The 23255-nt window shown below is 46.4% G+C and overlaps 1 protein-coding gene and 1 pseudogene across 9 annotated transcripts in view; both read left to right on the top strand.

Annotated features, from left to right (window-relative positions):
* TUFT1 (tuftelin 1) overlaps positions 1-23255 on the top strand; it is a 44356-nt gene that overhangs the window by 16205 nt on the left and 4896 nt on the right. For 2 of the 9 annotated variants that reach the window (XM_015152121.3, XM_077947016.1), the window contains exons 2-10: positions 5445-5519; positions 5931-6032; positions 7545-7631; positions 8174-8263; positions 9805-9870; positions 13113-13226; positions 17900-18028; positions 18541-18635; positions 22989-23094. In XM_015152121.3, the coding sequence (XP_015007607.1) occupies positions 5445-5519; positions 5931-6032; positions 7545-7631; positions 8174-8263; positions 9805-9870; positions 13113-13226; positions 17900-18028; positions 18541-18635; positions 22989-23094 (864 nt within the window). Of the gene's footprint in view, positions 1-5074; positions 5214-5444; positions 5520-5930; positions 6033-7544; positions 7632-8173; positions 8264-9804; positions 9871-13112; positions 13227-17899; positions 18029-18540; positions 18636-22988; positions 23095-23255 lie in introns of all 9 variants that reach the window. The other 7 variants (XM_015152144.3, XM_077947033.1, XM_028828974.2 and 4 more) reach the window with 4 other exon arrangements.
* Positions 772-1435, top strand: LOC107000907 (small ribosomal subunit protein eS10 pseudogene; annotated as a pseudogene).

Here is a 23255-nt window from a genome sequence, read left to right as displayed (position 1 = left end):
GCTCCTGGCCTCAAGCAATCCTCCCACCTTGGCCTCCCAAAATGCTGAGATTACTGGCTGGGCACAGTGATTCACGCCTGTAATCCCAGCACTTTGGGAGGCCAAGGAAGGTGGATTACTTGAGGTCAGGAGTTCGAGACCAGCCTGACCAACATGGTGAAACCCCCTCTATACTAACGTATGGAAATTAGCCAGGTGTTGTGATGGGAGCTTGTAATCCCAGTTACTGGGGAGGCTGAGATAGGAGAATTGCTTGAACCCGGGAGGCAGAGGTTGCAGTGAGCCGAGATTGCGTCACTGCACTCCAGCCTGGGCGACAGAAAGAGAATTCGTCTCAAAAACAAAACAAAATGCTGAGATTACAGATGTGAGCTATGATGCCTGGTTCTGTTTTTCATTTATCTGTTTTCTTTTTCCTGCCTTCCTGTGGATTAATTGAGCACTTTTTAAGATTCCATTTTTATTCATTTGTAATGTTTTTGAGTGTTATATGTTTGTATAGACTTTTTAGTGGTTGCTCTAGGTATTATACATTATGTGTATATAGGTTATCACAGTCTACTGGTGTTGGCATTTTACTAGTTTGAGTGAAGAAGAGAAACCTTTCCTTCCTTTATATCCCTTTACCGTCTCCCATTTATGATACTAGATATTTAATAGTATAATATTATCATATTTAAATATTTTCTCTGCATACATTTAGAACCACATCAGACATTGTTATACTTTTTGCTTTAATCATCAAATGTAACTTAGAAAACCTAAGAGGGGCTTTCCAGCCCCGGCCCCAGCCCCTACAGCCACCAAGATGTTGATGCCTAAGAAGAATTGGATTCCCATTTATGAACTCCTTTTTAAGGAGGGAGTCATGGTGGCCAAGAAGGATGTCCACATGCCTAAGCACCTGGAGCTGGCAGACAAGGATGTGCCCAACCTTCATGTCCTGAAGGCCATGCAGTCTCCCAAGTCCCGAGGCTATGTGAAGGAACAGTTTACCTGGAGACATTTCTACTGGTACCTTACCGATGAGGGCGTCCAGTATCTCTGTGATTACCTTCATCTGCCCTGGAGATTGTGCCTGCCACTCTACGCTGCAGCCACCAGAGACTGGAAGTCCTCAACCTAAAGGTCTGGAGGGTGAGCGACCTGCAAAACTCACAAGAAGGGAAGCCGATGGAGATACCTACAGGCGGAGTGCTGTGCCCCCTGGTGCCGACAAGAAGGCTGAGGCTGGGGCTGGGTCAGCAACGGAATTCCAGTTTAAAGGTGGATTTGGTTGTGGACGTGGTCAGCCACCTCAGTAAAATTGGAGAGGATTATTTTGCATTGAATAAACTTATAGCCAAAAAAAATTAAAAAAAAAAAGAAAAGAAAAGAAAAAGAAAACCTGAGAGGGGAAGGAAATCTTGTTGTATTTACCCATCTTTTTTCTACTCATGTTTCTTTCTTCTCAATATTTCAAGTTTCCGTTTTTTTTTTTTTAAATCATTTTCTTTCTGTTTAGAGAACTTTTTCAGCCATTCTTTTAGTGTAGGTCTGCTGGTGGGAAATTCTCCTAGTTTTCCTTCATCTGAGAATGTCTTGATTTCCCCTTCATTGCTGAAGGATATTTTTCTTTGTTATAGGATTCTGAATTGAAAGTTCTTTTCTTTTAGCATTTGAAAAATAGTATGCCACTTCCTTCTACCCTCTGACATTTCCGATGAGAAATCTGCCATTATTCACATTGTTTTCCCCTCAAAGGTTATTTTTCTCTGGTTTCAAGATTTTTTCTTTGTCTTTAGTTATCAGAAATTTAATTATGATCTGTCATGGCATGAATTTCATGTTTGCTGTGTTTGAAGTTTGCTTGGCTACTTGAATCTACAGGTTTGTGTGTTTTGCCAAATTTTGAAAGGTTTTGGTCATTATTTCTTTGAGAACATTTTTAACTCACCCTCTTTCTTCTCTCTACCTGGAATTCTGATGGCTGGACGGAATCATCTCTCAGTGCCCCAACCCAGCCTAGTTGTCTATGCTCTTCCTATTGGAATTGCCTGGGTTTACGAAACAGACCAGACTGGGCCTTTGTTAGCTAATAACCCCTTTGTTCTGACTGAAGGATGCCCTGCCTTTTCCCAGCCTGCCTCCAGGTATGGGGAGATAGTGTTCTTTTTTTTTTTTTTTTTCCCCCCCTCTTTGAGATGGAGTCTCGCTCTGTTGCCCAGGCTGGAGTGCAGTGGTGTGATCTTGGCTCCCTGGAACCTCCACCTCCCAGGTTCAAGTGATTCTCCTGCATCAGCCTCCCTAGTAGCTGGGATTACAGGTGCCTGCCACCACACCCGGCTGAGTTTTATATTTTTAATAGAGATGGGGTTTCACCATGTTGGCCAGGCTAGTCTCAAACTCCTGACCTCAGGTGATCCACCCACCTTGGCCTCCCAAAGTGCTAGGTTTACTGGCGTGAACCATCGCACCCGGCTGAAAGAGCGTTTTAATAAAAGTGCGGGTGTATCCTGGGAAGAAAGAATTGTCAGCCATTCTGGCTATTTTGAAATAATTTCCTCTTCTTTCTTTTGTAATATTTTCTTGACCTAGATGTCGTAGAGCATTCTCTGTGCATTCAGAAAATACCTTTGCGAAGCGCTGTGGCATACAACAGCTCTGGAGGAGTTAACAGAAGGGGTAATTCTTCACAGAACACAAATAACTGAGAGGCAGATGCCATGGGAGGCCTTGTGACGCTGTGGGAGCTCCAGGAGGGGAAGACGTGTTTCCCACAGGATGCAGGGTAGCATCTTGGAAGATGAGGCATTTGAACATGAACTTGAGGAACTTGCAGATGCCCTAGGTGAAAATGGGAAGAATGGATATTTAAGGCACAGGAAATGATGGGAGCAAAGACACTGAAGTTGGAAACCATCGAATGTATTGGATAGGGCACTGAGAGATGGTAGCAAGAGGTGTGAGTTTACCCACACTGTGGAGGGCCTTGCATGCCACTCTAAGGATGTGGCTTTTATCTCATAGGAATTAAGTGTTTTCATAAAACCAGCTACTTTGTTAGGGTTGGGAAGGTTTAAGGGCCATTGTGACAGTGTCTTCTGTCTTTCCTACTTTTGGATTCACTTCAAGAAGTGGGAGGATGCTGATGTTTCAGTGCTACTCTCCTGTTTGGCAGAGAGTAACCTCCATACATTTTCTCATTTTCTTTCTTTCTTTATTATTTTTTTTGAGATGGCATCTCGCTCTGTTGTCCAGGCTGGAGTGCAGTAGTGCGATATCAGTTCACTGCAGCCTCCCCCTCCCTGGTTCAAGCGATTCTCCTGCCTCAGCCTCCTGAGCAGCTGGGATTACAGGCGCCCACCACCATGCCTGGCTAATTTTTTTTGTATTTTTAGTAGAGATGGGGTTTCATCATGTTGGCCAGGCTGGTCTCGAACTCCTGACCTCAGGTGATCCTTCCACCTCAGCCTCCCAAAATGCTGGGATTATAGGCATGAGCCACCACACCTGGCAACATTTTCAAGTAATATTCAACAAAAAAACCCTCAGCTGGGGGCCAGGCACAGTAGTGGCTCATGCCTGTAATCCCAGCACTTTGGGAGGCCGAGGCAGGAGGATCACAAAGTCAGGAGGTCAAGACCAGCCTGGCCAACGTGGTGAAACCCCGTGTCTACTAAAAATACAAAAATTAGCCAGGTGTGGTATTGTGTGCCTATAATCCCAGCTACTTGGGAGGCTGAGGCAGGAGAATTGCTTGAGCCCAGGAGGCGGAGGCTGCAGTGAGCTGAGATCGTGTCACTGCACTCCAGCCTGGGAGACAAGAGCAAGACTCCATCTCAAACAAACAAACAAACAAACAACCCTCAGTTGGATGGTAATATACCCATTTTACAGATAAAAACACCAAGAGTTAAGTATCTCACCAAAGACTGATTTCTTCTCTGCCAAGTTGGAAGGTTATCTTCTCCAGACATTTGGAAGGTTAAGAGGGTTCCTTAAAACCTGTCTGTTACCGGTAAGATGTTTTGATGACCAAATGACCTTAAGATCACTTTCATTCTTGGGTAGCCCAGCACCTATTTCTCTTCATTGTCTGGGAGAGGCATATACTCCATCCTCATGCTGTCACAGAATGGAATCCAGAAGGAGCCTGAGATATACTTGGTCCAACTCCTTATTTTTCCGGTGTGAACCAGAGATCCATAGTGGCTAAGCCCCTCATTCACCTCCATGCATAGTATAGGTGATCTACTCTGCCTTGTTAGTTTTCTCTCAACGTTATCATCTTCCCAATCTATAGGCCCCTAGTTTTCCCTCCTACCACCTTTTTTCCTTTCAGGTTTTTAATTTTCCCCACAAAGTGTTGTGTTTGTTTGTTTGTTTGTTTTTGTTTTGTTTTGTTTTTGAGACGGAGTCTTACTGTGTCGCCCAGGCTGGAGTGCAGTGGTGCCATCTCAGCTCACTGCAAGCTCTGCCTCCCGGGTTCACGCACTCTCCTGCCTCAGCCTCCTGAGTAGCTGGGACTACAGGCGCCTGCCACCAAGCCCGGCTAATTTTGTTTTTGTATTTTTTAGAAGAGACGGGATTTCTCTGTGTTAGCCAGGATGGTCTCGATCTCCTGACCTCGTGATCCACCTGCCTTGGCCTCCCAAAGTGTTGGGATTATAGGCATGAGCCACCGTGCCCAGCCTTTTTTTAAAAAAACCTTCTTTGAAGCCTGGGCAACATGGCAAAACCTCATCTCTACAAAAAATACAAAAATTAGATGGGCATATTGGTGCACCTATAGTCCCAGCTACTTGGGAGGGTGGATCACTTAAGCCTGGGAGGTCGGGGCTGCAGTCACACACACACACACACACACACACACACACACACTTATTTGACTTATGAATGAAAACCTGCTTTATTCTTTGAAATTAGGCTGATCTCTAGATGAATACCTGTTATCTTGCCTGCTTTCACTTGGATAATTTCCGTGTGGCTCATAGAAATGGGAGTTTGCATTCAGGTATTTTCTTATAGTTTAGTTCAGGAAGAATATGCTAGTCTTATAAAGTGCATCAATAACTTGCTGGCTGGTTGTCAGGAGCAGAAATTCTGGATTGAGGATGAGCAGTCCAGGAATGACCTCTCCACAACCAGAGAAAGAAGAGTGCATGCAACGTGTTCCCTGTTGTCCAAGAACCAGGGTAGCCCTGCTGGGGCCGTACAGAGCAGTGTGCCATGTAGTCCTTGTTGTGAAAGAAAGGACTGTCAGATGGTCCCAGAGTCACCGCCCCAAACACCTGATTTTGGGCAAGGTAACGCTGCCTCCCTGGACTTGTTTTCCTAGTCTGTGAAGTGGTGATGACAAGGCCCGCTCCACAGGGCTGGCAGAAGCACGCCGTACTGGTAGCACTTTGTACCTGTAGACTGTAAAGGTGAGGGGTTATTGTTGCTGTCATTGTCATTATTAGGGCAGCGTGGACATTCTCAGGCTGACTCTCCAGGGTGAACTGACAGGAGATGAACTTGAACACATAGCCCAGAAGGTACTGCGGAATTCTGGTGGGCAAGGCCCCCTCCCCACACCAGCGCTTCCTTGCTGCTGGCCTCTTACCCTAGTACTGCCTGGAGCTGACTCTGGTGACGCGAGCGTGGGAGCCCCTCCTTTCAGCAACATCCAGCTTGCCTCAGCCTTGTGCACTGCTTTGGGGCAGGAGGAGTCCCCCACTAAAATTAAAACTAAGCTGCTATTTCTGCCAATTTTCCCTGGCCGGTGTTCTTGCTGCTGTGTGGCTTGTGTTAGAGGTTCTGAAATGAGTTTTTGGAGAGGAAAGTCAGACTAACCCTTCAAGTCTTTTGAGAAACAGGTCTTCTGCATTAGTTGAGGGGCAGGAGTTCTGGGCTTGCCATGTGATTTCTGAGCCATCTCTCTCTCTGTCTTGTCTCTCTTCGGCCAGGCGGGAAGGAAGACCTATGCCATGGTGTCCGGCCACTCCACTGGTCATTCTCTGGCTTCAGAACTGGTGGAGTCCCATGATGGACATGAGGAGATCATTAAGGTAAGCTTAGTTCACCTCCAACTTTTCTCCCTGTCCTCTTCCTCCCTGCACGTATGTGAGAGGGAGCAGTTGATGTTGTTGCCAAAGGGAGCTTGTGGTTTGATGGAAGGAACCAGACCTGAGCTGCTAGTTCCTGGCAATCTCCTAGAAACATCTTAATTAATACCAGGAGACTACAGTCTGCCTGTTAGCAACTTTGGTGCGGCCTGGCCCCAGGCAAGGGGCCGTACTGGATGACCTTACTAGGGGCCTATCCACTGACCATGTTTTGCTGCTGGAGGTTGTGGAGACAGGTAGGAGGTGTGTTTATGGAACTTATTATTTTCCTATAATGGGTTCATCCTGATGGAACTTATTTATTTATTTATATGTTTTTAGTTTTGTAGAGACAATATCACCTTGTTGCCTGAGCTGGTCTCCAACTCCTGGGCTCAAGCAATCGTCCTGCCTCAGCCTCCCAAAATGCTGGTATTATAGGTGTGCACCACCCCACCTGGCTGATGGAACTTTTTTTTTTTTTTTTTTTTTTTGAGACGGAGTCTTGCTATGTTGCCCGGGCTGGAGTGCAGTGGCCGGATCTCAGCTCACTGCAAGCTCCGCCTCCTGGGTTTACGCCATTCTCCTGCCTCAGCCTCCCAAGTAGCTGGGACTACAGACGCCCGCCACCTCGCCTGGCTAGTTTTTTGTATTTTTAGTAGAGACGGGGTTTCACCGGGTTAGCCAGGATGGTCTCGATCTCCTGACCTCGTGATCCACCCGTCTCGGCCTCCCAAAGTGCTAGGATTACAGGCTTGAGCCACCGCGCCCAGCTGGAACTTATTTTTTTTAAAATAAAATGATTTTTGTTATTTCTCTCTTTTTTTTAATAAGACAGCTTTTCGAGATATAAATCCCATACCATATGATTGACTCAGTTACAGTACAGTTATGTGCTACATAACAACATTTCGGTCTGTGATGGACTGCATAGACAACAGTGGTCCCATAAGATTATTATATTCCATTTTCACTGTATTTTTTCTAGGTTTGATACATTACCATTGTGTGATAATCACCTACAGTATTCAGTACACTAACATGCTGTGCAGGTTTGTCTGTAGCCTGGGAGCAATCGGGTACACTGTACAACCTAGGGGTGTAGGAGGCCATGCCGTCTAGGTTTGTGTGTGTACACTCTGTGATGTTTGTACAAGGATGAAATCGCCTAATGATGCATCCCTCAGAATGTGTTGCTATGATTAAGTGATGCATGACTGTGTATATGTGAGTGTTTATGCCAATATAGCTATGGAGCATTTAGCTAAATTTACTGCATGAGGGTAAATTTCCAGAAGTAGAATTGATAGACCAAAAGGTAAATATATTTTTAGGTCTTCTGATCCGAATCACCACATTCCACCCAGTAAATTGGCGGTAACAATTTATCCTCCCACCAGCACTATATGAAGCTGCCTATTTTTGTATAGTTAATTTAATTTGAGGTTTCTTAACTAAATAGTGTTCTTATTTCAGGTGTACTTGAAGGGGAGGTCTGGAGACAAGATGATTCATGAGAAGAATATTAACCAGCTGAAGAGTGAGGTCCAGTACATCCAGGAGGTGGGCACCCCTTCCCTCTCACGCAGTGCCTAGGTCATTTCTCTAAATCTCACATTTTTTTGGGCTGTCTTCCTTTGTGGATTCTGGTTTTTCCGCTTCTTTTTCCTTTATGCCTCTGAAATGCCGCCATCCCCTCCCGTGTGTCAGATATATAACTTTCGACCCTTCATACGTGATCCATTAATCCACGGATACTTAAGTACTATGTGCCTAGCACTGTCCCCAGCCACCTATCGAAAATTACCAGCCAACTTTTCACAGCATTTCTTCACTCCCTTCCTGGCTCATGTTTCTCATGGGCACTTATGCCCATATAACATATTACACATTTTACTTATTTGTCTTTTGTGTTGTGTGTGTCTCCCCAACAAGAATGTCAGCTGTAGCCCCACTTGACCAGGGTACCTCTCTCCATCCTACGGCCAGTAGTTAGGACAGTGCCTGACTCATAGTCCAGGCCGGGGATGGTGCACAGAGTTGGGTGAGTTGGCGTGCTCTCTTTCTCTACCCTAAAGCTCAAGTTTCTTCCCCTCCCCTCCCAGGCCAGGAACTGCCTACAGAAGCTCCGGGAGGATATAAGTAGCAAGCTTGACAGGGACCTAGGAGATTCTCTCCATCGACAGGAGATACAGGTAATAGGAAACGGTCCATGGTTGGGTCCCCACCGAGGAAGTGGGGTTGTGCCAGGCAGTCTCATTTACCAATTACCCAGTGTGTGCTCAGTCTGGCATCTCTGCCAGGAATGGAGAAAATAGAGGTGATGCTGGCTTCTCTGGAGCACTCACAATCTGGTTAGGACTCTCCAGCCGATGAGCACTTACATTTACACATGTCAGCTTAAGCATAAGTACACCTGCTCCTGAAACATTGTACAGAAATTGAACTTACACAAATTAAATATCATCAGTTGTTAGCAAAGCCTCTTATCTATAAGGATTCTGTGATCAAGCTTCCTGTAATAATGGAATTTTATAAAGCAGACAATCACCTGTAAATCCACACTTCTCATAAGCTGATCTTGCTTAGTTTGGGTGGCACCTGTAGTGTGAATTGAAGTCCGTGCCCTAGCCTGTTATTAATCTTCTATATAGTTATGTCTAACCTGGGATGGGAAGCTCCTCAAGGTTAGGAGTTCACCCCACCCCCATCCCGTGTCTGTATCCTCACCCTCCCTCTCTCCCCAGGTCTGGGATGTAGAAGGCATCAGTAAATGTTTGTTAGACTGAACAGATTGGATAAGTCTTTCCTGGGATGGATAATCCTGGGATCTTGCTTTTCAGTTTTTCCAAAACTCGAAGATAGACATGCCCTTGGGAGAACAGAGCTGTCTCTTTGTGACTTCGCCCTCATCCTTTAGATTCTGAGTTGTATCTTTGATTTGCATTTTGGTTCGGGCAGGGTGTCTTGCTCCAGCAGCAGCCCCTGCCTTCGTTCCCTTGAGGGGAACAGCGGCCCAGCAGCTGGTGCAAGGAAAGTTCTTTGTCTTGGACATGCACTTGTGTGGTGGAACATTTCCTAATTTTTGCTTTGGCTGAAGGCAGGCCTTTCAGTGCCTGAGCTCACATCTGGCTGGTGGGAGCTCCTTTGTCAGGTGGCAGAAGAACCTAATGTGCACAGAGACTGGCCCAAAGTCCAGTCCCCTTGTTTGCCCAAACCAGCTGTCATATGATGAATAATCAGGCTTTGGGTCAGAAATAATTTAAAAAGGCTTCCCTTTGTAATTTTTGCTTTGTCAAACTTTGCCAGGATCCCTGGGGGCAAGGGAAACTCTTTGTTTGTGTCAGGCAGCTGCACTTATTCCCTGGCTAAGAAGAATGGACTACACATACTTTTCTATCTGCTGAAAGGTTTTAGCCTGAGGTTTTTTTTCATCCTCCCTATAAGGCTAGGGTGTTCCCTTTCAAGGCCACACACATTTCTCCACCCCCTCTTGTTTCTGTTTTCTCTGGGAACACTAGGAATCTTTTTTTCTTTCCCTTCCTTCCCTCTTCCTCTTTTCTTTTCTTAATTCCTTCCTTTTTCTCCCTCCCTGTCTTTTTCTCTCTCCCTGCCTCCCTTTCACCTTCCTCTCTCTCTCCCTGTCTTTCTCTAAGATTTGAGTGTTAGGAGAATAATGTTCAAAGTTGGTTGCTTTCATCTGTTTTAACTCCCAGTTTTATTTTTCTTTGAACAGGTGGTGCTAGAAAAGCCAAATGGCTTTAGTCAGAGTCCCACGGCCCTGTACAGCAGCCCACCTGAGGTGGGTAACAGAGGACACAACGGTGGCTCTGCTTAGCCAGGGGCAGGATTGCCTCCTCCCCATCCTTTTGTTTATTGCTTTCTCTCTCTCTCTCTCATTAAATACAAGAGTAGTAGTTGACATAAAAATTCAAACAACAAGAGAAATATAAAGAGTGGAAATTCTCCTTCCCCAATCTCACTCCTTACAAGTATCCACTGTTAACAGATTGAAGTGGGTGGATCTTTCTAGGGCAGTGCTTCTCAGCCTCAGCTGCTCATTGGAATGGCCTTGCAAGCTTTAAAGGATATGATGCCTGGGTCCCATCCCTAGAGCTTGTCATTTCATTGTTCCAATAGGTGGCCTGGGCATCAGGACTTTTAAGAGCTCTTCAGGTGATACTAATGTTTAGCTAAAGTTGAGTGCCAGTATTCTAGAATATTTTTATATACATAGACAACCATATTTAAATATCATGTATATGTTATATACATACCATATATACATGATAAATATATGTATATAATATATATGTGCTTTTCTCAACTATAGGATGGTAAATACATTTTTCTTTGCTTGCTTTTTTTTTTTAACTAAAGAGTATATTATAACCTTCTTTCCATGTCAGTATATAATAGATCTACCTCATTCTTTTGAATAACTACATAGTATTTCCTTCCATGGCTGTACTTGATCAATTGACTGATTGACTGACAGAGTCTTACTCTGTCACCCAGGATGCAGTGCAGTGGTGTGATCTTGGCTCACTGCAACCTCCGCCTCCTGGGTTCAAGCAATTCTCGTGCCTCAGCCTCCTGAGTAGCTGGGACTACAGGCATGAGCCACCACGCCTGGCTAATGTTTGTATTTTTAGTAGAGATGGGGTTTCACCATGTTGGCCAAGCTGGTCTCGAACTCCTGACCTCAGGTGATCCACCCACCTCGGCCTCCCAAAGTGTTAGGATTACAGGCATGAGCCACTGCACCCGGCCACCATGACTGTATTTTTTAAAAGTGTGTTATTATGTTTTTTTGTGATTATATAATACCAAACATTCATACTGTAGAAAATTTGGAAAATTCAGAAACACAGAAAAGTGAAAGAAGAAAAAAATGTCGCTTGTAATCTACTCAGAGAAAAACCACAGTGAAATTTCATCTTTCCCTGAATGCAAATATATATTTATAATATTCACATTGTACAGTATGTGGCATGTCTTTATAATTGTTTTTTTTTTTTTGTTTCTTTAGTTGGGTATGTTTTGGCATTTGGTGTTTTTGGCCCTCAGGTATAGGTTGAATCAGACCCACCCATTAGTTCATGGCACATCGTCCTCGTGGGTCCTGTCAAGTCCTCTCACTGGTTTTAGTTTTTGTTTTTTGGTTTTTTTGCCTCTCCACCTCCTGCAAGAGGCACTCACTCTAATGAATTCAATATATGGCTTTAAATATGTCTGTAAAATGTTTCAATATACGTGATGAACTTGTGCTATATCTTCTTCAAGCAGTCCTCCCACCTCAGCCTACCCAGTAGCTTGTTCTTATTTTCCCTGGTACCATGTTTTTTAGGATCTATCTAAATTGCTGTATTAAAATCTAGTTCATTGCTTCTGCCTCTACGTGTAGTTTTATAACTTACTTTTTTGCTTCATATTATATCACACGATGAAATAATATTTTCATGAAAGTTTTCCATGCCATTAAACAGCCTTATGAGAACACTCTTTGAAATAAGTGCATAATAGTTGTGTTCCAGGAGCCTTTTAAAACATTTTCACCTGCCCATTGGCTCAGGTGAGGATTTAGGGAAATTGACTGGATAACTTATGACATCTAGATTTGGAATGCTGTGATTCTTAACCACTTGCTTTAGATGTGAAGCTTGGACTTTCTCCTTCTTTTGAATCACCATATTTGGCAAATACATTGTTGGCAACAAATTACAATAACACCTGGTAATATCTGTTTGGCCTCTTTCTTCTCACAAGCTCAAAGCTGTACCGGATGTTATCTTACCTGGTTTTGAGGCAGCCTGTAAGGCAGGGTGTGGTAGGGAGTGTACTTACTGCCTCACAGATAAAGAAATGAAGGCCCACAGGACTTCATTTCTTCATTGTCACCCACAGGATGATAATGCAGAGACTGGGACCCTGTCTCCCTCCTCCCAGCCGAGAGCTCTGAGCTCTGGTTTGAAGGCGTTGCTGCTTCCCACTGTGCAAGATTGGGAGAGATTTTTCTGTCAGACTCACAGGGAGTTCGTAATCGAAGTGTCTGGTGCCTGTGCAGCAGAGACGGGGGCGAGACCCTACGTGTTAGCTCATCCCTAACCACCAGCCCACGGTTGGGTGTGTCTGGGAGAGACTGAGCAGTTACCTCGATGAGACACCGTTTTCCACATCGAATCAGATTCCTGGACTCATTGCATGCTTTTGCCATAAACCTGTCCATCCATCAGTAACCCTTTATATGCTGCTCTCCGTGCCAAAAGCTGAGAATGGTAAAGGATGTGCTTTTGGACCACTCCCTTTGTGATGGGTGCGACATAGTCCCTGTCCTGTGGGAACTGTAGTCCAAAGGGGAACATGGTCTCTGCTCTCAGAGAGTTGTAGGCGGATAGAGGGAAATAGGACACACACGTAGAGACAGCGGCCACATAGTCGCCAAGAAATCAATCAGTGGATACATAAGTGAAATACTACTGAGCATGTCCTAAAATAATTGGGTGTTTTTTTTTTTTTTTTTTTTTTGAGACGGAGTCTCGCTGTGTCGCCCAGGCTGGAGTGCAGTGGCCGGATCTCAGCTCACTGCAAGCTCCGCCTCCCGGGTTTGCGCCATTCTCCTGCCTCAGCCTCCCGAGTAGCTGGGACTACAGGCGCCCGCCACCTCGCCCGGCTAGTTTTTTTATATTTTTAGTAGAGACGGGGTTTCACCATGTTAGCCAGGATGGTCTCGATCTGCTGACCTTGTGATCCGCCCGTCTCGGCCTCCCAAAGTGCTGGGATTACAGGCTTGAGCCACCGCGCCCGGCCATAATTGGGTGTTTTGAGGCTAGCAGGGTTCTTTAGGGTATGAAAGGACAATGTTTCATTGAATAACTCAGAATTCCTGGCTGCCTAAGGTAACTCTCCCCTTGTGTGACGACAGTTCTTTTGTGAGGGTGGTCTGGACGAGATGGTCCAAACCAGTGTGTGCCTGGGAGGGGACTTTTATTACTGAGTCAGAAACTTGATGGCTTCCTCTTCTCTTCCTTGCTCTGGCTGTAGGTGGACACCTGTATAAATGAGGATGTTGAGAGCTTGAGGAAGACTGTGCAGGACTTACTGGCCAAGCTTCAGGAGGCCGAGCGGCAACACCAGTCAGACCGTGTGGCTTTTGAGGTGAGATTTGGGATTTGGGGAGAAGGTACCCTAAGGGATGGGCTACTGAACACAGGTGCCAGTGATGTCTCAGCTTGGACTTCCTGTCTCTCTGGCTGAGTGCCACAAACTGGAAAACAAGACTGTGAAGCCTGGAACGCTTGTCTGCTTCTCCCTCTCCTGGACGTTTATACTGTTTACTGTCCAAGGCCGGCCCATAGTTCAAAGGTCAGCTTGGGATTCTCTGTTCTGATGAATTTGAGGGTGGTGCCCATCTGGGGCAGCCAGTGATTCAGAAGTCATTTCTGTCTGTGTCGTGGTAAGAATCCCTGGGCTCTTGAGACTCTGTGCAGGCAAGGACTGCTGTTGGCATGTCACCCCCGCGTCCCTAGTGTCTGGCGCAATACCTGGTATTAGATAGGTGCTTCATAAACGTGGACTGGATGAGTGACTAAATCTGTGTTGTTGTAGAAAGAACTGCACCCATCGAGTTGGAGGATTTGGGCTCTAGACTCAGCTTTGCAGAGCTTTGTGGTCTAGAATGAGTATCTTTTTTTCACTCTGCCACCAAGCTGGAGTGCAGTGGCACAATCTTGGCTCACTGCAAGTTTCGCCTCCCAGGTTCAAGCGATTCTCCTGCCTCAGCCTCCCAAGTAGCTGGGATTACAGGCACGTGCCACCATGCCCAGCTAATTTTTGTGTTTTTATTAGAGACGGGGTTTCACCATGTTGGCCAGGCTGGTCTCGATCTCCTGACCTTGTGATCCACCTGCCTCAGCCTCCCAAAGTGCTGGGATTACAGGCGTGAGCCACCGCGCCCGGCCTGGAATGAGTATATTAATTACTGTTATAGTACAGAAGTCTATAAATGGAGAGTAAAGCCCCCTACTATATGTGAGGTCTTCCATGTTTTCTAGAAAATTCTTTGAGTATAAAACAAGGTACATGGGCAGTTTCCTTCCTCCCTTCCTCCCTTCTCTTCCCTTCCCTTCCCTCCCCTTCCCTCCCCTCCCCTCCCCTCCCCTCCCCTCCCCTCCCTTCCTTTCCTTTCCTTTCTTGACAGGGTCCCACTCTGTTGCCAGGCTTGAGTGCAGTGGCCCAATCTTGGCTCAATGCAACCTTCCCTCCCCTCCCCTCCCCTCCCCTCCCCTCCCCTCCCCTCCCTTCCTTTCCTTTCCTTTCCTTTCTTGACAGGGTCCCACTCTGTTGCCAGGCTTGAGTGCAGTGGCACAATCTTGGCTCAATGCAACCTCCACCTCCCAGACTCAAGCCATCTCCCACCTCAGCCTCCTGAGTAGTTGGGACAACAGGTGCACACCACCATGCTTGTCTAATTTTTGTGCCTTTTGTAGAGACAGGGTCTTGTCATGTTGTCCAGGCTGGTCTCAAACTCCTAGGCTCAAGCAGTCTGCGTGCCTCGGCCTCCCAAAGTGTGGGGATTACAGGCATGAGCCACCACACCTGGCCCATGGGCAGTTTTCCAACTGCTCTGTGTGAAGTTAACCATTTGTTACCTGCTTTTGTTCTTCCACAAGTAACATATTCTTTGTGTCATAAATATGTTATGATAGGGTTATATCCTGCGTAGGCATGCTGGGAGCTGGTAAAAAGAGAAACGCCAGCCTGAACTCTTCATTTTCATGGAACTGAGGAGGAGAATTTTTGAGAGGAGGCTTGGGGGTGAGGAGGAAGGGCACCAAGGATGATAAACTGTGTTAGCCGAAGTCTTATTAGAACAAGTAGTTTAACCTCTCTGAGCATCTATTTCAACTTTTGGAAAAAGGGTTAATGAAATACACCTTACAAGTTTGTTGTGTAGATCGAGTGAGGTAATATATGTGAGGGCACTTGATTATTCTGAAGGGTTTTAGAAATATAAAATTGTCTATATTTTTCTTAGCAATCAGTTTAACAAGGAGATTTTCCTATTGTAAATAGCTTGGACTTAGGGTAATATTAAAATTAGTTTGTCATCTCAGAACAAAGGAGCTGTGTGGTGAAGGGGTATGTTGCATCTATTTCAGATTCCACAATTTGTATAATTTAGTTGGTGATATATCAGTTGGTGACCAGCTGTTTCCTACCTTTTCCAAACAAAACGGGAGGAAAGTAAGGTTGAGGCTCTAGCACTGACCAGGTTGTGAATTTTGGAAAAAAAAAAATCTGCATTGAGAGGCATTATGAAGTTGTGGAAATTAACAGAAATACTTGCTGGTTTTAATCACACATGGAGGAGTCTGCTGCTCTGGATTTCAGAGCCTGAGCAAAAGTACCCTGACAGCTGTAGCCCACTGTCCAGAATTTAGAAGGGTTTATTTTTCTTAACCCCATAGTATGCAGCACCACCTGCAGTAGGAGATGCTTCTTGCTGGGCGCTGTGGCTCACACCTGTAATCCCTCAGGAGGCTGAGGCAGGAGGATCCTTGAGCCCAGGAGTTTGAGACCAGCCTGGCCAACATAGATCTCATCTCTACAAAAATAAAAAAATTAGCCCGGTGTGGTGGAGCAAGCCTGTGGCTCCAGCTACTTGGAAGGCTGAGGTGGGAGGATCTTTGGAGCCCAGGAGGTGGAGGCTGTGGTGAGCTATGATTACACCACTGCACTCTCGCCTGGGCAACAGATTGAGACCTTGTCTAAAAAATAATATAATACATGAGTAATTTTTTTTTGAAAAAGGAGATGCTCCTTGGGTCATTCCCACTGTTGGGCTAGGTTGGCAACCTTTTTATAATTAAGAGGTTCCCTTGGGGGCAGGGTTGGCTGGAGCTACGGAGTCAAATGTGGAAGGGGAGTCTGTATTTTTTTTTAACCTTTTGCTCCGACAGTGGGGTGCAAGAATCGGACCATGGCCTTGTTAACACTGTGCTTGAGCTCACATCAACCTCGGTGCAGTGTTTATTTACATACAGAAATGAAAGGCCTTACTTTTAAGTTCCTGCCTATGGGAATGGCCTGTTTCAGGTTAATATGGGTCATTTGAAGGCTTGTCTCAGTCTCTCCTAGTGAATTGGACTCCCTGGTCTAGTTTTCTGAACCTCGGGGTAGGAAGGGCAAGATGATCAATTACCATGAAAATAACTTGCCATTAAGCACGGGTTTCCTGTTCTACTGGCTGCTTGCTGTCAAGAAGGATTTGCAGTGAGAGTGAGTTTGCTCTGGACAGGGCTGGTGTGTAGCATAGACACATCCCATCACACATCACCGTGTGCTGTACTTTCTCCTCCCCAGTTCTGACCTTGGGAAGGGCCGGACAAACTGGCTGCTGATGTTCTGTTTTCCCAGGGCTGGCTAAGCTAGGCTTTCCAGAAGTTACCTGGATTCTTTTTTAATAAATGATGAGCAGTCAGTGTGAGGTACCTGGGAAGCACTGAAATGGATGGTGAAGTATCTGGGTCCTAGCACTGGCTGTCATTCACTAGCTGGGTAACCTTGAATAGGTCAGTTGACCTTTACTTGTTAAAGGAGAGGGTTGGATTAGATGAACATCAGTTCCACTCATGATTTTATTGAGTAGTTACTGCATACGAGGTACTATGGGAGCTCTAGAAGTGTAATGGTGCTCAGTCTGTGCCATCAGGACACTGACAGTCTACTTCAGGGTGCACACAGTGACTGGGCAAAATCTGTTCACTGCTATGAGAGGGAAGGCCGTGTGTTCCTTGTGTGTCCTCTCCCTGGGCACACGAAGGAGGGGCTCCTCCCACAGGCTCTCTGGAAGAAGGGTCATCTAAGTGAGACCTGGAAGATGAGTAGGAGTTGGAAAGACGTAAGGGTGGAAGAAAGGAGGCAAGTTCTTTGCTTTCTCATTCTAACATTCTGCTTCTGTCCTCTCTAAATTGGTTTCTCATCTCTGATAAAAGACAGATTTGTCTGGTCGCAGTGGCTCACGCCTGTAATCCCATCACTTTGGGAGGCCAAAACGGGCGGATCACCTGAGGTCAGGAATTCGAGACCAGCCTGACCAACATGGAGAAACCTCGTCTCTACTAAAAATACAAAATTAGCTGCGCGTGGTGGTGCATGCCTGTAATCCCAGCTACTTGGGAGGCTGAGGCAGGAGAATCACTTGAACCCGGGAGGCAGAGGTTGTAGTGAGCCGAGATCGCGCCATTGTACCCCAGCCTGGGCAACAAGAGTGAAACTCTGTCTCAATAAATAAATAAATAAATAAATAAATAAATAAATAAATAAATAAGATGAATTCTTCCTGATGCTTAGTAGCCCTTCCAGGTGCCATTTTGGCTGTCGTGTGTGGGCTGTATTGCTGGAAGTGAGGGTGGGAGGTGTTGAGGAGACAGAAGGAAGGAGCTGGAGGTATCCTCCCTGGGATTATTTGCTTTTGAATTTGTAGGAAAGCCACAACATTGGGTTAAGCTTGGGTGGTGGTGAAGGGTTCATGGGGATGTTGAAGGAGTCACCTATCTGAAAAGTGGTGCTTGTGGGTTCCAGGTGTCACTTTAAAGTGGACCTCAATCAACTGTGAGCCAGTTAACCCTGGAAATAGACTTATACTGCTGGAGTGCTGAGGTGGTCCTGCACAGCGAAGGGGAGGTGGTGGTGTGCCCATCAGTGTCACCAGCTTTCTCCTGTCATGGCTCCAGAGCCACCCAGGTTCCTGGGTTCTTTTCTAAGGTTTTTTTCCATGTTTGTTCTTTTTTCCACACCATTTAACATATTCCTGTCCCGTGTTTTAGGTCACACTCAGCCGGTACCAGAGAGAAGCAGAACAGAGTAATGTGGCCCTTCAGAGAGAGGAGGACAGAGTGGAGCAGAAAGAGGCAGAAGTTGGAGAGCTGCAGAGGCGCTTACTAGGGATGGAGACGGTAACTGGGGGATCTTGGTTGTCATTGCCTGGACTCCTGGGCTGGAAGGGGCCTGTGGGTGGATTGAAGCGGTTGCCAAGACCCTTCTTTTCCAAGCGTCTCCAGAAAAGCACACTTCACAGCTTCCTTTGGCAGATCCCTTCAAACATCTTTTAGCCTTCAAGGAATTAACCTCCCCGTAACTAGCGTTGATCCTATTTCCACATTAGTTTCCTGTACAGATGCCCCTTTTGAAGTCCTGGTTTCTCAGGGACTGGCAACCATAGATGGCGAGTGGGCCTGCATGATGCAGGGCTGGGTTCTGCCTCAGGGCAGCTGGGTGAGGCTGAGTGAGAGTGGGAAGGGTTCTCCTCGTCAAGGGAGGGCGCCCCATCAAACCAGCTCATCTTGCTGCTCTTTGGCAGCTGTCCAGGCCCAGCAGGGGCTAAGTCCCAGCCTGGCACCCATCTCACCCCAAACACAGAGACTGTTGCCATCTTCTCATCCTAGATTTTCTTTTGTGGCCCCCCCAGGAGCATCAGGCCTTACTGGCGAAAGTCAGGGAAGGGGAGGTGGCCCTAGAGGAACTTCGGAGCAACAATGCTGACTGCCAAGCAGAACGAGAAAAGTAAGGGCTTGGCTCTTGTGCACGGTGAAGTTGGGTTGCAGGGAGGGGAGGGCGGGCCATGCAGCCTGTCGCTCCTGTGGTGGCCTGGTCTGGGGAGGAAGCTGGTGCTGATGTCAGATCTTCCAGCTCTGACTCACCATGAGCTTGCTCAGGGTGGAGCCCCACCCAAGAGATACCATTTGGGAGGCCGCCATCTCCAGGGAGTTCATTTTCCATGGGGTAATAACCTAAAGAAAAGGCTTTCACAGTTTTAGAGCCAAGGGCAAGCAAGAGCTGGTGGAGCATCTGCTGTTGCTGTGTGTCATTCCACAGATTAGTGCGGTGGATATGTTATGCCTTCGTTTCCTCCCCGCTGAAACAAAAACTGACTGTAAACTGTTTGAGGGTAGAATTGATTAACAGTCATGCTGATGAAAAATGGAATGAGCTGCCGGGCGCGGTGGCTTAAGCCTGTAATCCCAGCACTTTGGGAGGCCGAGACGGGCGGATCACAAGGTCAGGAGATCGAGACCATCCTGGCAAACACGGTGAAACCCCGTCTCTACTAAAAAATACAAAAAACTAGCCGGGCGAGGTGGCGGGTGCCTGTAGTCCCAGCTACTCGGGAGGCTGAGGCAGGAGAATGGCGTGAACCCGGGAGGCGGAGCTTGCAGTGAGCTGAGATCCGGCCACTGCACTCCAGCCTGGGCGACAGAGTGAGACTCCGTCTCAGAAAAAAAAAAAAAAAAAAAAAGAAAAATGGAATGAGCAGCTTCATGAGGAGATACTGAACTTCCTGTTACTTGAAGCAATGCAGATAGAAACTGAGAACCACCTGTCAGCAGAGTCCCATAGGTGATCACTGAGATCCTTTCTACTTCCAAGGTGAGAGGGTTTTGCAAATTCTCTCTGATCAGAGGAAATCAGAGGCCCCGGACAACCAATGAAACCTACAGAGCAAAGATTGTGCCTTCTAGATCTTCAGGAATTTGAAAATTATGCTGTTGGCAATTAATAAATAAGACCTCAAATGGTAAATCACATTTAACATCAGCATATTTGGTTTGATCTTCATCGTATAAGGTGGACCTTTTTTAGTTCAACAAGACATTATCTGAAGGGCCTTTTAAGGAATTCTAAGAAGAACAGACACAATTCTTGCCCTTTAGGGCCCCTCAGTCTTCTGGAAGCATTTTCTCTCCTTTAGAATAACCTAGATATGACCTTCCTGGCATGTCATACACACGTCATATTGTAGCCTCCTTTCTGACTGGACTTTGTATCAGAATTAATGTCAGAATTAATCAGCACTCCTTCCTCGGTGGGTAGGTGCGCATGGGCAGAGCAAGAGAGACAAAAGGGCTAGATAATCAGAAGCCAGGGCTTGGGAATGGCAGTGACAGCTGTGTCAAGTACGTGCTGATTTCTACATAAAAGGAGACTGAGAAGTAGGGCATTGGAGAGCTAAAAGTGGAAATTTAGAATGCTTGGAGTTTAGGAAGGATAAGGGGTAGCTCAGGTTGCATGGTACCCCAAGCAACATGCATTTGTCAGCTTCCTCAGGCAGAACTGGGGAGTGATGGATTCTTCAGGGGCCCAAACCCTGATACTCTCCCAAGTAACCTGACTAAAACAAGACTGTTCCTCTACTCATAACGCTTCTTACACCAAATATATGGGTTTTCCATACCAAGCACTTCTCCAACTCTCAGTTGATACCAGCTGGGTACCCTATACTTTAATTCAATTCTGAGATAACCCAGAGTTAGTGCACAGCCACAGGTTAAGGGCCAGTCCCGCAAGACTGCCCCTACTTCAGATGCCAGTCACAAGTGGTGGGGTCTAGGGTACCTACACTTCTGTCCAACTTGGCTATAAATTAGGGGTTCCCATATCCTCTTTTCAGGTTTGATAACTTGCTGTAATGGGTTTGCTGTCATAGAACTCAGGGAAACATTTTCCTTATTTATTTATTTATTTTTTTGAGACCAAGTCTCACTCTGTTGCCCAGGCTGGAGTGCAGTGGTGCAATCTCAGCTCACTGCAACCTCCGCCTCCCGGGTTCAGGCAATTCTCCGGCCTCAGCCTCCTGAGTAGCTAGGACTACAGGCATGTGCCACCACGCCTGGATAATTTTTTGTATTTTTAGTAGAGATGGAGTTTCACCATGTTGGCCAGGCTGGTCTTGAACTCCTGACCTCAGGCAGTCTGCCCGCCTTGGCCTCCCAAAGTCCTGGGATTACAAGCGTGAGCCACCATGCCTGGCCTACTTAGTTTTTAATTTAAAAATTTTTTCATTGAGACAGGGTCTTGCCATGTTGCCCAAGCTGGTCTCGAACTCCTGGGCTCAAGCAGTCCTCCCACCTCACCTTCCCAGAGTGCTGGGATTATATTCGTGAGCCACTGCACCTGGCCAACATTTCACTTATTATTACGGGTTATGATAAAGGATTCAAATCAACAGACAGATGAGGTACATAGGGCAAGGTCAGCATGTGGATGCATTAACCAAGCTGGAAGCTCTGAACCCCTTTGTTTTGGGTTCTTACGGGGAGGTTCATCACATAGGCATGATTGATTAAATTATTGGCCACTGGTGATTAGTTTAGTCTCTAGCTCCTATCCCTGTCCCTTTCCCAGACGTTAGCGGGAATTGTGGGGCTGAAAGTTTCAACCCTTTAATCATGCCTTGGTCTTTTGACTAGCCCCGTCCTGAAGCTGTCTAGGGACCCCAGCCACCAGTCATCATTAGCATACAGAAAGACACTCGTCAGTCTTGGAGATTCCAAGGCTCAGGAACCAGGGAATGTGACCAAATATTATAACAAAACATAGGAGCTGTATGGCAGGAACCGGGACGGAGACCCATTATATATTTCTCATTATTTTACACTGCCCTTTGGGGGATCTTGGCTCAGTCTGCTTAGAAGATGCAAAGGAAGCAACAGTGGTTTGGGAATCAGGAGACCTAGAAGCAAAATTGTGTAAAGGGGCTTTAAGGAGCAATCCTGTCTCCCTCCTCCAAATCCCTGCCAACAGCTTGATGGTGTTGAGTATAATAATCCCAGCTCCAACTGGGCATGGTGGCTCACACCTGTAATCCTAGCACATTGGGAGGCAGGGACAGGAGGATTGCTTGAGTTTAAGAGTTTGAGGCCGGGCTCACACCTATAATCACAGCACTTTGGGAGGCCGAGGTGGGTGGATCACAAGGTCAGGAGATCAAGACCATCCTGGCTAACATAGTGAAACCCTGTCTCTACTAAAAATCCAAAAAACAAAACAAAAAAAATTAGCCAGGTGTGGTGGCTGGTGCCTGTAGTCCCAGCTACTCAGGAGGCTGAGGCAGGATAATGGCGTGAACCCGGTAGGTGGAGGTTGCAGTGAGCCTAGATCACGCCACTGCACTCCAGCCTGGGTGACACAGCGAGACTCCGTCTCAAAAAAAAGAAAAAAAAAAGTTCGAGATCAGCCTGGCCAACATGGTGAGGCTCCGTCGCTACCAAAAAAAATTTTCTTAATTAGCCAGGTGTGGTGGCATGTGCCTGTAGTCCCAGCTACATGGGAGACTGAGGTAGGAGGATTGCCTGAGCCCAGGAGGTCAACCCGGCAGTGAGCCATGTTTGCATTACTGCACTCCAGCCTGGGCTACAGAGTGAGACCCTGTCTCCAAAAAAAAAAAAAAAAAAAAAAAAAAGAAAGGTGGGGTGGGGAAGATACTAGCTTCTACTTGAATCTTTCCAGTAATGAAGAGTTTATTACACATGAGACTGCCCACTTTCTGACAGCTTTAATACTGAGAAAGTCTTTCCTGTGTTAATATAAAAATGGCTTCCTGGAACCATCTACCTGTTGCTTCTAGATTTACCCTCCAGAGTTTTCCAGAATGACTTATCCCTTCTAACCTTTCCGAGCCTCAGTTTCCTCACTTGGAGTAGGTGATCCCTGATGATGCTTCCAATGTGATGTTCTTTTTTTTTGTGGGACAGAGTCTTGTTCTGTGGCCAGGCTGGAGTGCAGTGGCACCATCTTGGCTCACTGCAACCTCTGCCTCCTGGGTTCAAGTAATTCTCGTGCCTCAGCCTCCTGAGTAGCTGGGATTACAGTCACACGCCACCACACTTGGCTACTTTTAGTATTTTTAGTAGAGATGGGGTTTCACCATGTTGGCCAGGCTGATCTTGAACTCCTGACCTCAGTGCTTCCAATGTGATGTTCTAAGGTACCCACCACCTACTTTTCAGGGCAGCCTCCTGGGGAATCAGGCAAAGGGAATCATATTAATGGGAAGCTCCCAAGCTCAAGGCTCTTCCTGTGACTGGGTAAAGAAGTCATCTTGTTCCCTTGCTTCAGCCTTCTGGTTTTTATCCCCAGGGCTGCTGCCCTGGAGAAGGAAGTGGCTGGGTTGCGGGAGAAGATCCACCACTTGGATGACATGCTCAAGAGCCAGCAGCGGAAAGTCCGGCAAATGATAGAGCAGGTAAGCTGGCTTGGTTTATAACCTGCCCTCGGGGGGTCACCCCAAGTCTATGCTCTTATTTCCTAGGGAGCTTGACTTATATTCATACATTTCCCATGTCAAACATTTATAGCTACCAATTACCAGAGTTCGGGTTATTAGGATTTGCTTTTCTCCTATCT

This window comes from Macaca mulatta, chromosome 1 (genome assembly GCF_049350105.2).
Source record: "Macaca mulatta isolate MMU2019108-1 chromosome 1, T2T-MMU8v2.0, whole genome shotgun sequence".
NCBI lineage: Eukaryota > Metazoa > Chordata > Mammalia > Primates > Cercopithecidae > Macaca > Macaca mulatta.
This window is presented reverse-complemented; position numbering and strand designations above follow the sequence as displayed.